Source organism: Podarcis gaigeae (genome assembly GCF_964106915.1).
Source record: "Podarcis gaigeae genome assembly, chromosome: 15".
NCBI classification, from domain to species: Eukaryota; Metazoa; Chordata; class Lepidosauria; order Squamata; family Lacertidae; genus Podarcis; species Podarcis gaigeae.
The window spans coordinates 3,875,844-3,895,249 of record NC_139692.1 but is presented as its reverse complement, the minus strand read 5'-3'; the positions used below and the strand labels follow the sequence as shown (position 1 = coordinate 3,895,249).

General features: G+C 43.2%; 1 protein-coding gene and 1 long non-coding RNA gene across 3 annotated transcripts in view; one reads left to right on the top strand and one right to left on the bottom strand.

Moving 5' to 3' along the window:
- Positions 1 to 153: 153 nt before the first annotated feature.
- On the top strand, positions 154 to 17,729 carry KCTD9 (potassium channel tetramerization domain containing 9). 2 transcript variants are annotated; one of them, XM_083713762.1, is made up of 12 exons: positions 154 to 298; positions 3,761 to 3,882; positions 5,671 to 5,714; positions 5,815 to 5,911; positions 6,470 to 6,528; positions 8,048 to 8,176; positions 10,838 to 10,905; positions 11,356 to 11,451; positions 12,614 to 12,763; positions 14,572 to 14,677; positions 16,139 to 16,272; positions 17,253 to 17,729. In XM_083713762.1, exons 1-12 carry the CDS (start codon positions 251 to 253, stop codon positions 17,367 to 17,369), a joined length of 1,170 nt encoding a protein of 389 aa, XP_083569888.1. In that variant the 5' UTR covers positions 154 to 250; the 3' UTR covers positions 17,370 to 17,729. The 2 variants fall into 2 exon arrangements, with proteins under 2 accessions (XP_083569888.1, XP_083569889.1); XM_083713763.1 differs by lacking the exon at positions 8,048 to 8,176.
- Positions 14,284 to 19,406, bottom strand: part of LOC310832212 — a 288,863-nt gene continuing 283,740 nt past the window's right edge. Inside the window, exon 3 of the long non-coding RNA XR_014558151.1 lies at positions 14,284 to 14,360. This is a non-coding gene — a long non-coding RNA (uncharacterized lncRNA). The remainder of the gene's footprint in view (positions 14,361 to 19,406) is intronic.

Sequence of the window (19,406 nt, the reverse complement as noted above, 5' to 3'; positions counted from 1 at the left end):
TCCGCCCCGCTCGTTCTGAGGAGAGCAGCCGGGTGCCTTTGCCCAGGCGAGAAGATCCGCCCATCGCGTCGGCTTTGGTTCCCATTGGGTGAAAGAAGGGAAGACAGGGGGAAAAATTGAGAATGAGTGGCGTGGATTGGTGGGTGGGCGTGCCAGTTGGAGAAGTGCTGCTTCCGGGTTTGTCGCTCGGCTGGCAAGAAGTCCCGGGCGCGGCTTCAGGCGCCTCAGTCCCTCCGGGGTGGGGGAGGCGATGAAGAGAGTCACCCTCTTTGTCAATGGCAGCCCCAGGAATGGAAAGGTGAGTGAGGGGCGCTTTGGTGAGAAGGGGCTTGAATAACGAGGAGACTGACTTTAATTTCCACCATCCCAGTCATGATACAAAGCAGGGCAAGAGGCACATAAAGCGACAGAGCCAAGTCTCTGCTCCCAAGCAGCCTACCATCGAAAACAGGCAGTGAAGTTGCTAGATCTCAAGGTCTGATTAGAAGTCTACGGGTTTGGGGTCCCCTCCCCCCTTTCCCTGCTGTCCTATACCAGTTTACCAAGGAGCAAGCCCCATTGGGACTCACTTCTATGTCAATTTTAGTCATCTGATTTATATGGCATCCTTTAGAAACGTCTCCAGGGCGAATTTACCCCCCGCCCTGTCCCAAGATAATATACACAGATTAAAATTATACAGTAGCATTTATTTATTAAAAAATAATAATAGAGGTCACTGAGCAGGTAGATTCCAGCAGCGGGGTGCCACTTCTGAGAAGACATCTTGGTGATCCTCTTTCTTAGAATGTCACACGGAATAAGTACTGTAAATCCTTTTTATATAACTTTTTTATAAAAAAGTTAAGGAATTTATGCCCTGCCTATTTAACTATAAAAGCCTTAAAGCAAGAAGTCTCACCATATATATTTACTGATTAAAATGAAATTAATCATGTAATTATATTCAATAAAATCGATCACCCAAGATTGATCAGCTTGGAAAACTGGCAACAACTCTGTTTGACCCAAATATTTAAAATGAGTATTCGTTTAAGCAAGGCACATGTGTATTAGAATGTAATTTTATTTTATAGTGTATATTTTTAAAACTCTGAACCTTATTTTGAAAAGAATTATGCTAACTTGTTCTTGACATTTGATTTTATTGATAATATACACATAAATATATAATATACACATACACAAATTTATGCAAATTGTTTTGAGAATTTTATTATTTAAGGGATATCCAAATAAAATAAATGCAATAAGTATATGTGGGGGAGACAAAGGAAAGAGTGAGTGAGTGGGTGGGTAGGAAGTAGATAATAATTACTATAGAAAAACAAGCTGGCAGAACGGATTAGACTTTGCTGGGTTGTGGAAAGAGAGCAATAACGTTCCTAGTTGAAAGTGCCCAGGGAAGCTGTTGGATTTGTGACTAATAAAAGCCCTGCTGGATCAGACCAAAGGCCTGTCTAGTCCAGCATCCTGTTTTGCACAGTGGCCACACAGATGCGTAGCAACCCCCACCAGCACCTGGAATGGAGAGATGACCCAAAGTTGCTGAGGTTCTTTTGGGAGATAGCCCTGCAGCCCCCCTCCCATGTTGCCAGGTGTACCCTCTCATGTCTCTGCCTCCAAAGGCTTGCACAGCTGTTTGTTGCAGCAGCCCTGGCTACAAGCATCTCCCTTTGGGGGCAGGTCAGAGACCAGGGATGGCGGCAGCAGCTGACCCGAGGACTCTCAAGGAGAGGAGGCTGAGGAAACACTCCACAAAGGAGGGTGTTCAGAAATGGGTGAGAGGCTGCCAGCTCTGCAGGCAAGGGGTGCCACAGAAAGAACTTAGTTGGTTGAAAACTTCTGCCCTAAAGCAAAAAGGTTTCACCTGGTACCTAAGAGTGAGTCAGAAATTAACAACAGCTTAATATATAATAATTTATTATTTAGACCCCACCCATCTGGCTGGGTTTTCCCAGCCACTCTGGGCGTCTCCCAACAGAATATTAAAAACACGATAAAACATCAAACATTAAAAACTTCCCTAAACAGGGCTTCCTTCAGTAGTGATTCTGGGTGGAGGGCAGGGATTTTTCTACATTACCCCCAGGTATGGTGATGGGTTGCAAGTTGTGTCCAAAACAAAAGGTTGAGTAGCTTATTGCCCATCATAATTAAAAATAATAACACTAATAACGTGACATCCTTCCAGTAATTACTGCCATCCTTTCTGAACTGGATTTATGCAAACAGATGAATTTTCCATTTTTCTTTTTTCATGTTTGTAAATTTCACTCAGAGGTTTGTTTGTCTCTGAGACCTGTTCTTTTAAAATAATCCTTGATAACTGTACATGTAAATTGGTTCTGAAGGCATAGCCATTAGCTGTAGTCATAGCCGTTAAAAGCTCTGGGTGGCTTTGGAATTTAGTGAAACATAGGTAAACATGGCATTCCAAAAATGGTTTTATTTATTGCCTTTGGAAATACTGAACAAGTTTAGAGATGGAGCAGATGAGTCATAACAGGGTGGGAAATTGTTATTTGAAGTAGTTGTCTGTGCAACTAGTAAAAATGGACCTTGACTGTGTCTCATGGTTTGTAAGGGGAGAGCTAAACCACAAGTCACAGTTAAGAGGGCATGCTCAGCCAAACCTTCACTTAGCTAAGCATGGCTTGGCAGGAGAAAGGACCAGGGGGAGCAAAGCAGCTGTGAGCTTTTCTCTGAGCCCACTGGCTTGCATGGTCTGGCAAAGGCATAGTTCGACTGACCATTTTCATGTGAATCAGATCAGTCAGTTTTGAAGTTCTAACCTTTTTTGCAAGCAACTATACACAAGAAAATCACATGCATAAAACTCTTGTTCTCTTAGTAAGCTAAAATTAGTATGCAGTGCCTTCATTCTTTTTGTTTAATGTTTTTAATACTGTATAAGGAAGTGTACACTATTGAATTGTATCTGGAAAAATTTACAAATGTATTCCTAAAAAAAGCTCAAAAAAGTATTCCTAAAAAAAGCTCAAAAAAAGTAAAAAGGCTTTTACTTTTTGAAATATATCAGTACTATAATACAAAGCGGACTTTGTTTTTGTTGTTTTGTCTTAAGCAGTGCAGAAAGTTTGGCTACTGAGCAGAGGCTCAGGTGACTTTTGACATGTTAAAATCTACAATGGCACACACTGTTTTGTTGACTAAACTGAAGACAGCCATGGAAAACCTGGTCTATATTAGGGTTTTGGGTGGGAAAGTCTAAAAAGCTTTCTAATTCAAAATTTTCCAGAAAAGCCACTTTGCTGGCTTTCATTTACAGTACTGGCTGTCATACATCCATAGAGGGACAGAGTAGAAATAGCAGCATTAAGCATAAATTTAGCAGGTACTCTTCCTGTTGCTGTTTCTGCTCATAATCAACAACAGGCAGCCGAGCTCTGATTAGGAACAAGTACAGGAACCATAAATAACAAACTGTGTGTTTGGGGCAAAGCATCTTTCCCCCCTTTTCATTCACTGGAACCCCATGCACCTGTAGCTTGTGTTTTGTGAAGCTGCTGACTATTCAAAATCTTGTTTGAGTTATGAATCTGTGCTTTAGCTGAATGAAAACACATGACAGCTGCATTTGAATGTGCTATAATTCAAATGGTGGTGAGGTTTCTGGCATTTCCCTATCTATGTCTGCTGTTCAGGTTGGACAGGGAATTTAGGTTCATAAAACAAAAGTGGGGGCCCTAAAACATTAAGCACTGTTGGGCTAAATACTCACCTTCTCTTTTTATAGGTTGTGGCGGTTTATGGGACACTGTCTGATTTGCTGTCTGTAGCCAGTAATAAGCTTGGAATAAAAGCAACCAGCGTGTATAATGGGAGAGGTGGGCTCATTGATGACATTGCTTTGATAAGGTAAGTTGGGCATGGATTTAATGTTCACATGATTGGAACTTTCTTGCAGAAACTAAAAGGAACCAACAGCTGCTTGGAGGGAAGGGGGTGACTGTCAACTGTCTGTTAGGATACAGTGACCTCATTGCACTGGAATGTGCCATTGCTTTCTGACCTTCCAAAAGTGGGGTAGCTGCTCATGAGGACCCGTTCAAAACTGCTGGCCAAACTAAACCTTGGTTTTGGGGAGCATGTTGTGGACTCCCTCCTTTCCCCTCCTCCATTTCCTGGTTTGGAGGAATCAGAGTTTGTCGTAAAGAGCACAATCTGCCTGTATACCAGAAATAAACATCCATTTTGAAACAGTTTTCAGTTCTAGTAGGGTGGTGAGCCAGGGTTTGTAGTAATCATAGTTTGCCTGATTCAGAGATTATTGTGGACTCTCATTCAGCATTTGAAATTACCAGGCACTAAGTGCATTTTGCAACTGGATGGAGATGTGCAGGCACTTAGCACCTCCACTTGCCTGGCTGCTGTCAGCTGGTCTGCCGGGCACTGCGGCAGCAAAAGACACCAGGTGATTCACCCAGCAGCAAACTGTGTCTCTTTATATATAATTATTAATATTTACTGTCATACAAATCACCTGGTCTGCAGAGTAGTGTGGCAGCAAAAAAAAAAAAAAAGGCACACAGACTGCTCTGATATAATTATTACCTTAAATAGTTATTGTTATATATCAGTTTTGTCTGATGCCTTCAGAGGCTGGAATTAATTTGTTGGGAAATAGACCTCAAACAAATTCTCATTCAGATTTTCTTGCAAAAATCTGGATCTAACTTGAACTTTCTCCAGTGCCCCCAATTGTGAGTGTTGTTGCATTTTTTTGGTGACTGGATCAAAATGAGTTGTACAAGTATTGGATTGCAAAATTGAACATTTAACTGTTTACTGAAAGTCAACTTTTAGAAAATACATTCTGCTATCAGTTTTTGAAGACAATTGAAACAACTATTCCATATTTGGCATTAACAAAATATTACTCTGCTCATAGAGTAATTGTGGCTTGTATTGCACCAGTGACTATGACATGGCTGGGTGTGCCCAAATAACTTTTCCTGTGAGCCCAGAAAGCCTTCCTTGTTTGTGGGAAGTAGTTACTTCAGACACACATGCAAAGGAGAGGGAAGAGCATAACATACTTGAGGGTGGGATCAGAAGAGGATGCTAGGTTTCTAAGAGAGGGTCTACACATTCAGAAAAGCATCATGGTGCAACCCCCTTAGGACAGTGCCCAAATGCAGGTAGGAAATAGCATGCCGAAATGCTCCCTTGCATCCCTGGTAGGTTAGCTCATGTGCACAGTGAGTTTTTGATGGAACACATTCAGACATGCAGTCCTCTGCCTGCATTCTGTAGCAACACAGTCTTAGAAGGGCTTAACCAAATTATTCATTCATTCCTTTATTTCATAAAATTTATATACCATTTGATCGTAGAAAACCTCAAAGTAGTATACAAAAAAATATTATTACATAAAATTATCTCTAAAATATTTACAACCATACTTTAAAGCATGCATAATTTAAAACATGATGGTGGTTGTTTTCCACCCTCAATTATTTACTGCCTCCCTGGCACCCAGCCAATTATCCTGGAACAGTTCCTTAGCTTTTAATGCCCCTTAGTTTAAATTTAAAACCTTGGAGATTGAAGTTATGCTTCTGGTCACTATTGCCCTAAACCGAGTTATATACCGTCTCCTTGCACATGGAAACATTTTACTCTCTTTCTCTCTTCCCATTTCAGGGATGATGATGTCCTCTTTGTATGTGAAGGGGAGCCGTTCATTGGTAAGAATCCAGAATTATTTTGCTATGTTGCTTTTTGTCTTGTGAAATGGACACGTTCACGACGGCACTAAAAGTGTTCATGTACATGCCGTGCTTACAGATCCCCAGAATGATGTAAACCCTCCTGAAGCATTAACAGGCTCTCACTCAGACTGGATAACTCTCAACGTTGGAGGGCGGTACTTCACAACTACCCGGTAAGAGCCTGTCACTTTGTTGCCACAAGGTTATTTATATTTGCAAAACGCTGCAACGAACTCAGTGAGTCAGCAGACAAAATCATTACCAACATTGCAGAAAATTACTCCATCCCACTAAAACACAGGCTCCAAATTCTAGGCAGTACTTCTCAGCTCCAACCCTCTACAGTCGAATGCCCTTTCAAAGTAAATAAATTGTACTTGTTTTCTAAATGATGATTTTGCTATTGGAGCAAAGGGAAGGAACGGCATAGGAAAAATAGGAAGGTCATTGGTCCATCTGCCTCACGGTTGTCTGCACGGACTGGCAATGGCTCTCCAGGGCTTCAGCCCTCCCTAGGGATGTGGGGAATTGAATCTGGGGCACATGACGTGCAAAGTAGATGCTCATCCACTGAGCTCCGGCCCTCTTCCACAAGGTTTACAGGTAAAAGCACCAAACACAGAGGGAAATATCTCTGCAAAACAAAACAAAAACCCACGCAAAACCTGAACACCATTCTAAAAATCAAAGCCTTGAACTTATTTGTTAATGCTTCTGCTTTTTTCCCCTAGGACCACATTAGTTAGTAAAGAACCTGATAGCATGCTGGCTCGGATGTTTAAAGATAAAGGTCAGTATGGACTAAAATTATTCTAAGTCAATCCCCATTTTTTACGCTTTGTTATGGGAGCCTCTCTCAAAGCAGACAAATAGTTTATCGAAAGGTGCATTGCATAGCTTCATTGGCAGCTGCCCCATTGTATGACAAGTTGGTTGTTTCTGTAAGCAAATAAGCTTTGTGCCTTGTTGTTGGATTATCGTTCATGTTGTGTGATTCTCCATTTTTGCTTCTTCCCTGTATGAGTGAGAAGAAGAACCTAAGAAGCCAGATTCAAGCCTGGCTTCCTCTAACAAATGAACAGCAACAGAAAAAGATGCCTAATTAATCAGTCTTACAGTAGAAAGGAATAATCAGGATTGCAATCTTAATTACGCTTCAAATCACCGGCTTGAATTCAGGTTGACAAGACAAAGGTTAATTGCTCCCCTTCAGTCATTGTGACATCAGTTGATTGACAAGTGGGCAGTCCCACCCACCCTTCAAAAATGGCCCACAAGGGCTGTGGGAGCTCAGGATCTGGCCCACCAGGTGGATTCTGTTTCACATCCCTGTACTATAGGAAAGCTCAGAGCAGTATTTGAAGTTAGCCCAGGCGCCAGGTAGAGGGCCTTCTTGGTAGTGGCACCCTCCCTGTGGAACACCCTCCCTTCAGTTGTCAAGGAGATAAACAACTATCTGGCTTAGAAGACATCTGAAGGCAGTCTTGTCTTAGGAAAGTTTTTAAGGACTGATGTTTTTACTATGTTGCTAGATATGTTGTAAGCCACCCAGAATGGCTGGGGAAACCCAGCCAGATGGATGGGGTTTTATTTATTTGTTTATTTATTTATTTTGCAACTGGTGCAGGTCCCATTGTGACCTTGTGGAGAGCTCTGGATGCCAGGTTGGCAACTGGGGAAAGCAGAATGTCACTTAGAGAAGTGTCTGAAATATTTTCCTTGAAGCTTGAATTAGTTTTATTCTGGATTGTTTTATTTGATGCTTTAGTGTGTTGTAAACCATGTTGTGATTTTTTCTTTAAAATATAAAGTGGTATAGAAATGGAATAATAATTAATGATAACAACAACAACAACATCATCACATTGGGCAAGGGGAAATGGCGCCTAGACATTCCATTGTGGCAACTATAGTCCAGGTTTAAGGTGCCGTTTGCCAATTAGATTATATAGCTGAGTTTCTAACACGGGGTCAGAGACTTCTCTGGAACCCTTAGTCCAGAATTTGAACTTTAGTCTAGCTGAAAGGCCATGACTGTAATCTGTATCTCACCAATTCTTTTTTAAGTAGGATGGAACTGTTAGAACAGCCCCTATATTTGGTTTTTGGCTTGCTTTTTCCTTTATAACATTTTGAGTTGAAAGTCTTAAGAGGACTTTTGAAAATTGCTCCCTCTCCCAAGCTGCCTGTTTTTAAATAACTTCCTTGAGCTAGTGCACAACTGGGTTATTAGAATAATAAATCTGATTTTTGAAGGCTTTCTCTTTTTGTGCACTGAATTTTTGTGTGATACTTCCTGTTGGAAACAGATGCCTGGGGGAATAAGCGGGATCACCGAGGAGCTTTCCTAGTCGACCGTAGTCCTGAGTACTTTGAACCAATTTTGAACTTTTTGCGTCATGGACAGCTTATTGTAAATGAAGGCATTAATTTGTTAGGTATGTATTATTGGGGTACCAGTCATGTTATCATTTTCTTGTTGTTTGCTGCCAAACTCTTGTTCTTAGATGAGCCTAAAGGGGCTTTTGGATGGTGCTGTCAAAAAACTAATTGTTGCTTAGTTTGGTTTTCCTTAGCAGGGGTGGGGAGGAGTGCATCCTGCAGACTTAAGAGCCAAACCTATATGGGATTCTGAAGATTGATTATTGAAGTATTAAAACATAATGCAACAAAAATAAATTGCAGCTGAGAGAGGTGGACTCTAGCTTAGGTCAGTGGGACATATCCAGCTAAGATCTACTCAGGAGATCCATTGAAATTAGTAGACCAAAGTTAGCTGTGTCTACCTATTGTTAGTGGGTCTACTCTGTGTAGGACTAGCATATTAGAATGCAAACATCCTGCCACTGAGGGAAGGGTTGCTTATCCTCTTTTCCCCTCGCACTGTTTTCACACTCCAAATGTCACTCCTGAAGCTGTTAAATCATTTGGGTGGGAGTGTGGAGGTCTCTTTCCCAGTGGTCTCCTGGCAGCTTTGGAGGAGAAAAGGAAGAAAGCCAATCTTCTTTCTTTCTTTTTTGAAGGAAAATAATGATAGAAAAAAGGGGTCAAGTCTTCTTCCCTGACCTAATTCAGGGCCACTTTGGTTAATTCTTAGCTTTAAAAAAGAAGAAACATGTCAGAATATATTATCGTAGAGCTCACACTTTACATCCTAGCTCTTAATTGATTGGAACTAGAGAAACTATAACTAACACAGAATACATTCTCAGTATAGCATGTCAAAACTCCCCTTGGCTCAAGTGGAACAAATGCTTCACCCTAAATATATTTGTTGCTGTCAGCTTATTAAAGGCTGGAATAATCGCCGTTTTATTAATCAGAAGTGCGTGAGCGTAATTTGGGGACATTGCATCCTGTGCTCTTAAATTTTATTCACCTCTTTGCATCCCCCATGGAAAAAACAGTACTTGTTTTGGAAGCATACGCTTCCGAAATTGGATAACCATGGGGCCCTTTGGGCTGGAAATCTAATTCTCCTTTCCTCCGTCCCCAATTACATCCAATATAAGATGTGTACGACCGACAGTTTTATTGGTGTGTGCTGCTCATAGGAGAGAGTTTAAAACTTTTAAGCAACCTCATTCTCTTGCCAAGAGAAGAGGTAACCTCAACGGGTATGGAGTTGAAATACGCAGTCTGAGTTGCTGCAGTCACAGGACTGGACTTGGCGCTGTGCACATGTAATAGTCCAGTGCTTTGGCTGCAGAGAGACCTGAGTTCAAATCCTCACCCAGCCATGAAGCTATTCTGTGCCATTATGAGCTCAACAGAAGAAAGGGGATAGAATTGTGTATAATAATAATAATAATAATAATAATAATAATAGTTGATCTAATCAGGATTTCACCTAATCACAGTTAATGAACCTTTGCAGGATTTTGTGTGCTCGCTGTCTCTCACTCATTCACACCCCTCTGCTGCCCAGGTTTAACCCCCTTATAATTTCAGTTAGTACTGATTAGAAATACTGTAGGGTTTTGGTTGTTTCTTTACATTTTACTACTTATGACACTTCTTTTAAGAGTAATATTTAAAATAACAATTTACAAACACCTGCCCCACACCAATGGTGGTGGGTATGGGTGTTGTTTAAGTTAACGCTAACCATGGTGTGTTGTTGACCAGTTTTGAAACGGTCCTCAAACCCATATTTCAAGTCCTGCTTAACTGCAACTATGGTTAATTCTCATAATGGTTAAAATGGGTAGAAGCATCTTCCCACTGGTGCGAGGGCTCCGTTACTGGATGCTGTGCAGCGTGCATGTTAGCGGGAGCCCATGTGCTGATCAAGTGGGAAGTTGCTTGTACTGACATTAGCTAGTTAGAGCATTCACTTTGGGGAAGAAGAATTTGTGCACAATCTTGTGACTGGCTCCTGCAACCCCGTTTAAGGGAACAGGATGCTGAGCATATCTGAAACTACATGGTACAGTGGTACCTTGGGTTAAGTACTTAATTTGTCCCGGAGGTCCGTACTTAACCTGAAACTGTTCTTAACTTGAAGTACCACTTTAGCTAATGGGGCCTCCTGCTGCTGCTGCTGCGCCGCCAGAACACAATTTCTGTTCTCATTCTGAAGCAAAGTTCTTAACCTGAAACACTATTTATGGGTTAGCGGAGTCTGTAACCTGAAGCGTATGTAACCGGATGTACCACTGTATGTTATTTCTGTGCAGCTTTTCACCATTTTTTTAAAGCTGTTTTTATTATACAACCTTGGTTGTTGAACGCCTTGGTACTTGTACGTTTTGGCTCCCTAACGGCATGAACTTGGAAGTGAGTGTTCTGGTTTGCAACCGTTCTTTGGAAGCCGAATGTCCAACGAAGCTTTCGCAGCTTCCGATTGGCTGCAGGACCTTCCGATTGGCTTCAGGATGAGAACAGAAATCGTGCAGCAGTGGCGCAGCAGCAGCAGGAGGCCCCATTAGTGAAAGTGGTGCTTCAGGTTATGAACAGTTTCAGGTTAAGAACGGATCTCCAGAATGAATTAAGTTCTTAACCTGAGGTACCACTGTATGCGGAAGGTAATTAATTAAGAATAATGATAATTGTAATTTATAGCAAGGATACATTCATGTTCTTCTCTCTTGTGCTAGGGGTCTTAGAAGAAGCCAGGTTTTTTGGGGTTGACTCACTGATTGAACACCTAGAAGCAGCTATTAAGGTAATTACAGGTTTTGCAACCACCTCATTTTCTTGCCCAATAAAAATGTCAGTGATATTTGGTTGAAATTTCTATTCATATCTACTCAGAAGCAAGCGTTATTAAGGCTGGAAATTAACTGGAGCACATCTCACTGAAAACAACAGAAATTCTGGGTAGACACATAGGATTGCACTGTAAGGGGGGTTTCTACCCTTCTACACTCAGATAATTTGCTTATTAGAACAATGTTGAAATAACTATGTAGTATGTTAGATTGATATGGGCATTTTTTATTTTTTATTTTTGCTCTTGGATGACAAAACAGATGTAAAATAAATGTGCTAAATCACAATCCATATGCATCAGAAATTTCCTCCCAGTTCAGAATTTTTCCAAAATCCCAATATCACTGAAAACTCAACTAGTAGTTGAATGTCATCTCTTGCTGCTCTTCTTCTTTCCCTACAGAATTCACAACCAGCTGAAGATCATTCGCCAATCTCCCGAAAGGAATTTGTTAGGTTCCTACTTGCGACTTCAACCAAATCTGAGCTACGCTGTCAGGTATCAAGAACAAAGATTGTTCTTTGTTAGTTAGGGTTATTCTATAGGCAAAGTGGGGGATCTGTTTCAGCCTGAGGGTCAGGGCCAGAACTGGCCTATCTTTTGTGGGACATTTCAGGCCGATGGGCAGAGCCCACCCAGTGGTCAAGTTTCAAGCTGCTAGGTGGCGCAGGAAGCTTTTGATGTGGAGCAGAATTTAAAAATGTGTCCCCATGTTTCTGTCTGAGATGGCATAAGAGCCTGCTGGATGGTGCATCTAGTCCTTTCTCCTGTTCTGGCAGGGGCCAACCAGATGGCTCTGGAAAGCCCTGAGTGAAATAGCACTCACTCACTTTGGATTCCCAGCAACTGACATGTAGAGGCATATTGCTTTTGACAGTGGATCTAGAAGAAAGCCGTCATGAGCAATAGCCGTTGATGGCCTCCATGAATTTTACATTCTTTCATTTTACTTTTGGACATTTCATACCGGTAGAAAGACTGGCACAGGTAGGAGTGGACTGTGCAAGAATCCCTCTGTAAGAAATGCTAGTTTTTTAACTGAAGGAATTCTTTTGTATTTTTACATAGGAGCATGACAAATGGTGTTCCGTCATCCACAGTTTAATGTGGTATGGTCTACTCTCCAACCACATTCTACTGAATGTGTAAATGAAGGCTGTGACTACTACCTACTGTTCCAGTAACTTAATGAAACAAAAATAAATAAATCATGATCCAGCCATATCCCACAATGAATTGGAATAATTTGATCTTTTACCAATGAAAATCCCTCTATAGAAAACCCCCCATCTTTCTACAAAGCAGATAATTTGTCTGTTCTCTTGATCAGTATAATGCCAATACAGTCAACAATTATAGAGTTGATTAATTCATGTTCAGTGATGCTCTTTTTTGTTCATGGCCATGCAACAGCCAGTATTGTTAACCGGGTAGTTCCAATATTAAATCCCATCTCATCCCCCCACACAGTCTGTAGCTTAAGGCTCTAGACATGTTTCTTAGCGCCAGTGCTGCATCTACAGTGTGGGGGTACCACCATCCTCCCCAATGGGCTTCGTTGTAAGGGATTCTTGAGATCATGTAGGCAAAGTTTGTTGAGTGCTCTGAAGTGCTATACAGGCAGCAAGTCTTTCCCCCCTCCCTTCTCCCAATTTTTCAGGGTTTAAATTTCAGCGGGGCAGATCTCTCTCGTTTAGATCTCCGATATATCAACTTCAAGATGGCCAACTTGAGCCGATGCAACCTGGCCCATGCCAACCTGTGCTGTGCAAACCTTGAACGAGCAGATCTCTCTGGATCAGTTCTAGATGTGAGTGTTGTTTTGAGTGGGGCTAAAAACCAGCATACATTTGTCTTTAGAACAAAGTGGGTACATTTATGCAGCTGGCCTGATTAATTGAATAAGGTTTCTTTAATAGCATGATATCTTTGCCCTGAGTCCAGGAGTGGCTGACCTCAGGCCTGGAGGCCAAATACAGCCCTCCAGTCCTTCCTAGCAAGCCCTTGGGACTCCTGCAGGCTACACTCCCTTCTCAGCCACACCCCTTGCCCAGTACTTCGTCCTATTTGCATGGCAGGAATGTGTCCTTGAGCTCTGATAATGCCTCTTGCCTGCCTGCCTGGAGAACGGAGAAGGATGTGTGAGTATGTATAGAAACTAGCCTAAGGATAACAGCTGCATTAGTTTTCCTGAAACCCTGGAGTTGCCAGTCAGTATAGACCATAATGAGCTAGATGAACCGGTGGTCTGGCTTGATATAAGGGCAGCTTCCTAATTCCCTAGAATTCCCAGCCTATACATTCTTCAATACCTCCACCACCTGGATTCACCTGCAACAAAATACACGAGAGGCAGCGGAGCTGCAACAGAAGTGTCCTTGAACCATTGCTTGAAGAGAATTGCAGGGATTTTTACCCATCCACTGGGACAGGACCAAAACCAGTGCTTTTGGAATACTAGAGCAGTGTTTTTCAACCTTTTTTGGGCAAAGGCACACTTGTTTCATGAAAAAAATCATGAGGCACACCACCATTAGAAAATGTTAAAAAAATTAACTCTGTGCCTATATTGACTATATATAAAGTAATAATTACTTTACAGACCGCAGTAATCTCCTGGGTGTATAAGAGACTACCCTGGTCCTGAGCTGTATGAAGAGACATAATATCAAAATTTTCCAAAAAACTTTCATTTTCTACCTCTTCTGGTCTAGAGGTGGACAAGAAACCCTTAGCCTCTCGCTAAGGGCCGGGCGCTCCTGCCATCGGAGGGCGAACACTCACTGGCGGAGAACCGAAAGGAAACAATCAGGGTCAACAAAGGAAGCTCGCCTCTGAGGGGAATGTCAAGAGCAGGTCTTTTCCCGGCCACAGACTGCCCGGCTCTGGGCGGCCCCGGAGGCGCTGGGCCAGGCGCACTTACTGAGGAGCCGGCCCAGAAGGGGCAGGAGTTCTTCACTTGCGGGGAGCTGCTGAGGGACAGCGCCCCGAAGCTGAGCGCCACCAGGCAGCAGCCCAGCTGCAGCAGCCCCAGAGACGACAGAGGGCGCGTCGGCAGCAGCCCCGGCCGAGGCGGCGGCGGCGGCCTCCCCGCCCAGGGTGGCCTGGGCCGCGCTCGGCCATGCTCTCCCCCAGCGGGACCATGGCGGCCGGGCGGGCGGCAGCGGCGCCGGGCCAGAGGCAGCGGGTCTGGGTGCCTTGGGCGCCGCCGAGAGCCGGGCCAGCGGGCAGCACGAGCCCGGCAGCACCACCGCCACGCTGGAGGCAACAAGTGCGTGGTCCGGCGCCTGCCTAGTGGGCGAAAATTTGACATTTTTTTAAAAAAAAATATTTTGAATTTTTCCCACGGCACACCAGGCAACATCTCACGGCACTTTAGTGTGCCGCAGAACAGTGGTTGAAAAACACTGTACTAGAGGGTAGATGTAGGAAAGACTTTCGGAAAATAAGAACATTGTGACAATTAAATAGGCTACCAATGGGGGCTGTGGAATTTCCATAAGCAAAGGCTGGTCAGGCATGTCTCAAACATAGAATATTCACATCTGGACCAGTTAATATGTTGCCCATCCTCTGACTCTGATTCATTTTAGCTCTCCCTCTCTCTCTCTCCATCAGTGTGCCAACCTCCAAGGAGTAAAGATGCTTTGTTCTAATGCAGAAGGAGCATCCCTGAAAGGGTGCAATTTTGAGGACCCCTCTGGCCTTAAAGCTAACCTAGAAGGTAAAAACAAAAACTAGATGCCGTTCTGTTTTTATATGACACCTGCTGTAGTGACAGGGAAATTCTGAAATATCTTGGAGGATTACAGGCATCTCCCCACTTATGTGGGGGTTACAGTCAGATGCCCTGCATGCATAAGTGAAATTGCATAATATGAGGAGAATTCTTTAAGTGCCTTCTCTGATGCTCTCTCTTCAATTCATACAAAAAATACTGTATCCAAGAGTATCCACAACTAGAATTGAAGCTCTGGGGCCGGCAGGAGGCTGGAGGACGCATGGGAAAGTGGCTGGGGCTGCTGCTGCCCTACCCTGCAAATCAGCTGTTAGGTGGGGAGGCTGAGCAGTGTAAACAAATCACCACTGTGCCTCTGTCCTCTTTGGGGCTTCCTCCACCCTCACTGACATCCTCTTTGGGCTCCAGGGAATGTCTCCTCATGAGCCACAAGGACTCAGCTCTCCTGCCATTTCCAGGTTGAAAATAATAATAATAATAATAATAATAATAAAATAATTTATTTGTACCCCGCCCATCTGGCTGGGTTTCCCCAGCCACTCGGCGGGTTCCAACAGAGATGAAAAATACACTAAAATGTCACATATTAAAAACTTCCCTGAACAGGGCTGCCTTCAGATGTCTTCTGAATGTCAGGTAGATGTTTATCGCTTTGACATCTGATGGGAAGGCGTTCCACAGGGCGGGCGCCACTACCGAGAAGGCCCTCTGCCTGGTTCCCTGTAACTTGGCCTCTCGCAGTGAGGGAACCGCCAGAAGGCCCTCGGAGCTGGACCTCAGTGTCCAGGCAGAACGATGGGGGAGGAGACGCTCCTTCAGATATACTGGACCGAGGCCGTTTAGGGCTTTAAAGGTCAGCACCAACACTTTGAATTGTGCTCGGAAACGTACTGGGAGCCAATGTAGGTCTTTCAAGACCGGTGTTATGTGGTCTCGGCGGCCACTCCCAGTCACCAGTCTAGCTGCCGCATTCTGGATTAGTTGTAGTTTCTGGGTCACCTTCAAAGGTAGCCCCACGTAGAGCACATTGCAGTAGTCCAAGCGAATTGTATTATTTAAATATTTCCCAGCTCCATGAGTATAAGCAGTCACACACAAGTCATTCGTGTGTAAGTGTGGGGGGATGGGACACCTGTTCTAAAGCCAAAATCAGCTCATCTGCTGAGCTTACAGTCTCCATATTACTCTTGGATAATTCAGATGATGGATTGCTTCCTAAGTGTGTGGTTTGGAGTGGGGAGGCATAGACGATGGCACCTCCATATCAGGCAGCTGACAATGGGAAAGAGCCTCGTCTGAGACCTTTAACTGCATTTCATTAAGAAACCAGAGCATCAAGCTGCAGAACTAGTGTGATTGTTCTCACTAAGAAGGTCAAGAGCAGGCGATGAGAATGAACTCGTTCACATTTTTAAACTGGACTTAAAATGTTATTTCCTACTTCAGGTGCTAACTTGAAAGGAGTTGATATGGAAGGCAGTCAGATGACTGGAATAAATCTGAGAGTTGCAACTTTGAAAAATGCAAAGCTAAAGAACTGCAACCTGAGAGGAGCAACTCTTGCAGGAACTGACTTGGAGGTAAGTTACATTTTCAGCTTTTGATCAACAGCTGAGCATTTATAGGGTTTCTGTTAACACTTTTCACAAATCTCAGGTGGCTTTTCATTTAAAAGGGTTCTCAATGCTACTGAATACATTTTTGTATCTTTCCATGGCTAGCTACCTTTTGGTTCACTGTTGGCTCCAACAGCCTTGCATTTGTAATAAATTATCAAAAGTGTTTGCCCATGAAGGTGACTCAGAAACTACAACTAATCCAGAACGCTGCAGCTAGACTGGTGACTGGGAACGGTCGACGGGACCATATAACACCGGTCCTGAAAAGCCTTTAAACGGCCTCAGCCCTGCATGCCTGAAGGAGCATCTCCACCCCAATTGTTCAGCCCAGACACTGTGGTCCAGCTCTGAGGGCCTTCTGGTGGTTCCTTCACTGTGAGAAGTGAGGTTACAGGGAACCAAGCAGAGGACCTTCTTGGCAGTGGCGCCCGCCCTGTGGAATGCTCTCCCTTCAGATGTCAAGGAAATAAACAACTATCTGACTTTTAGAAGACATCTGAAGGCAACCCTGTATAGGGAAGTTTTTAAATGTTTAATTTTTTATTATGTTTTTATATATGTTGGAAGCCACCCAGAGTGGCTGGGGCACAGATAGGTGGGGTGCAATTATTATTATTATTATTATTATTATTATTATTATTATTATTATTATTTTATTTAAAAACACAATTAACAACTAAAAGGAGCATCCTCTTTAATATCAAAATAAACATTGCACATAAAAAGCAGCTACAAAACACAAAGAAAATTCACAAGCATAGTAAACGAATGTACAAAATATCCTCTGAGCACCAGGAAGTAAAATGTTGCAAATGGAAATCAACTAAGGTGAATAAATTCAACCTAACTTAACAAGATGGAAGCTGTTAGCTTTGCGTGTGCGTGTTTTAAACATATAAAAAGAGGAGACTTTAGTTACCAACGTCTCTCTGCCATTTCAGAATTGTGACCTGTCGGGCTGTGACCTGCAAGAAGCCAATCTGAGAGGGTCAAACGTGAAAGGAGCCATCTTCGAAGAGATGCTGACACCACTACACATGTCTCAGAGTGTCAGATAGGCTGTCCAGAAGAATGGGAGCTTCTTGCTGCAGATCACCTTCGTTCCACCCTTTATCCTTAATAACGTAGGAGCAACAATTCTTCCATGGCTTTGAGTTTCTCTGTGGTTGACTAAGGAACTGCCTCAGATCACACATATGTGGGAATTTCCCTTTCATAGGCGTAGAAGTAGCTGTTGAACCAAAGCAGGAAAGTTGGAGGGCTTTGGAAGCAGAGATGTTGCTGTTTGCTCTGAATACGTTGGCACTTGTGCACCACCTCAATCACTCCAGAATGCATTTTAAGAGATTTGTTAATTTATTAAAGCACAATATATGCAATTTATATTTATTAAATGTCTAGTAGCAGTATGGATCATACACAGTAGCCAAAAAATGAGGTTTTGATTTGTTCATGTTGCATATTAAATAGCCCACTTGCCCCCTTTCAGGTACCACTTTTGTTATGACCAAATAGGTCCTTTTAATCTGTTTAGGTGTTTAGCATAAATAAAACCCAGTACACTCCAGGGAAGATGAAAGTAAACCTCAGACAACCAATGTTGGATTTTCTCTGTAACATTGCTTTATTGATTAACAAACGTGACAAGACAGGGAACATGCACTCAGTCATACACACATCCATACTCCCCACTCTACGCTGGATTGATCAGACCCAGTAAGAGTCACGGGTGGCAAACGACAGTTGTCAATGCACACCACTGATGCCTGGCAACTCCTGATGCTTACACAACTCCTTGTTGTTGGCATGTTTTCGGCATCTCACATCCTTGTCCTTGGCAACATCTCATCCTTGTCCTTGGCATCGTCTCACAACTCTTATCTTATCTGACTGTTTTATAAAGCTGTGCATATACCAAGCCGCCTTGTGCTGTTCCGTTCCCGCACACACTGTTTTTGCCAAAACATCAAGATGTTTTCCACATTCCATTAGCACTTATACAACACGGTTCATGAGCAGTTCACTGACAGTTCAAAGACATTGCATCCATTTTGTGGTGGTGTTCCGTCTTTCAGGCCCACACAAACTATACCATTCGCTACACTTTCAGTCATCTTTGTAGAACGAGAATGGCTGCTAACTAGAGTATCTATGTGTAAGATAGGAGTGAATCCTGTGAGCTCAGATTAATTTATTCAGCCCCCCATCCCTTAACTGAGAGTGGTGGGTGTAGCAAGAACTTCCTTCCATGGTGCAGACTCATTCATCAGTCACATTTGGAACCAGCAGCAGGTGAGAGAAGTTGTGTGCTCTGGTCTGAACATCCCCTGCTGCTTATTATAGCACACTTAGAAATTGGATACACTCAGGCTGTCAGCCCCAGATCCTAGAGGTTTATCCATTAGGAACATAGGAACCTGTTGATAATATGGTAGACCCATTAGTCCATCTATCTCTGTAATGTCTGCATATGTCATGTATGATACCAGGTGTGGGGCAGATGGGTGTGGTTTGGAGAAAACTGCTTTGCGGTTCAAATTGGAACCAATGCTGGGCTGAATTTTGACCACAGGCCCAGCTGCTCCCCAGAGTTTCAGAGGGGATTGAACCTGGTACCTTTTCTAGGCAAACCATGTGCTCTGTCACTAGGCTATTACAAGTGTAGCTGCTTCAAATGTTATGGAACAAAGATAATTTACAATTCCCATCTGCCCCCAGCAGCAACTGAAGTGAGGCACGCAGGGTCGTCTTGTTCTCCACTATTGCTCCTAGAGGAGGGGTAGCCAGATGCTCTCCAGATCTTTTGGACTAAAACTCTCATCATCCCTGACCAATGCCCATGCTGGCTGGGCCTAATGGGAGTTGAAATCTGCAACAGTTGGAGGCCAGCAGGTTGGCTTTCCCTGTGCTGCAGTTACATGTTCCAGCTGTAACCTATGCAACTATCTAGCTCATTTATGAAAGTGGGGAGCTAAGGCATCTTCCTTTGCGGGTGACCAAAATAGCTCTGGTTAAACCAGCATGGCAAATGTTGCAGAGCCCTTTCTCCCTCCTCATTGAGCTACCTGGGCTGAGGGATGTTGTGGTCCAAAATA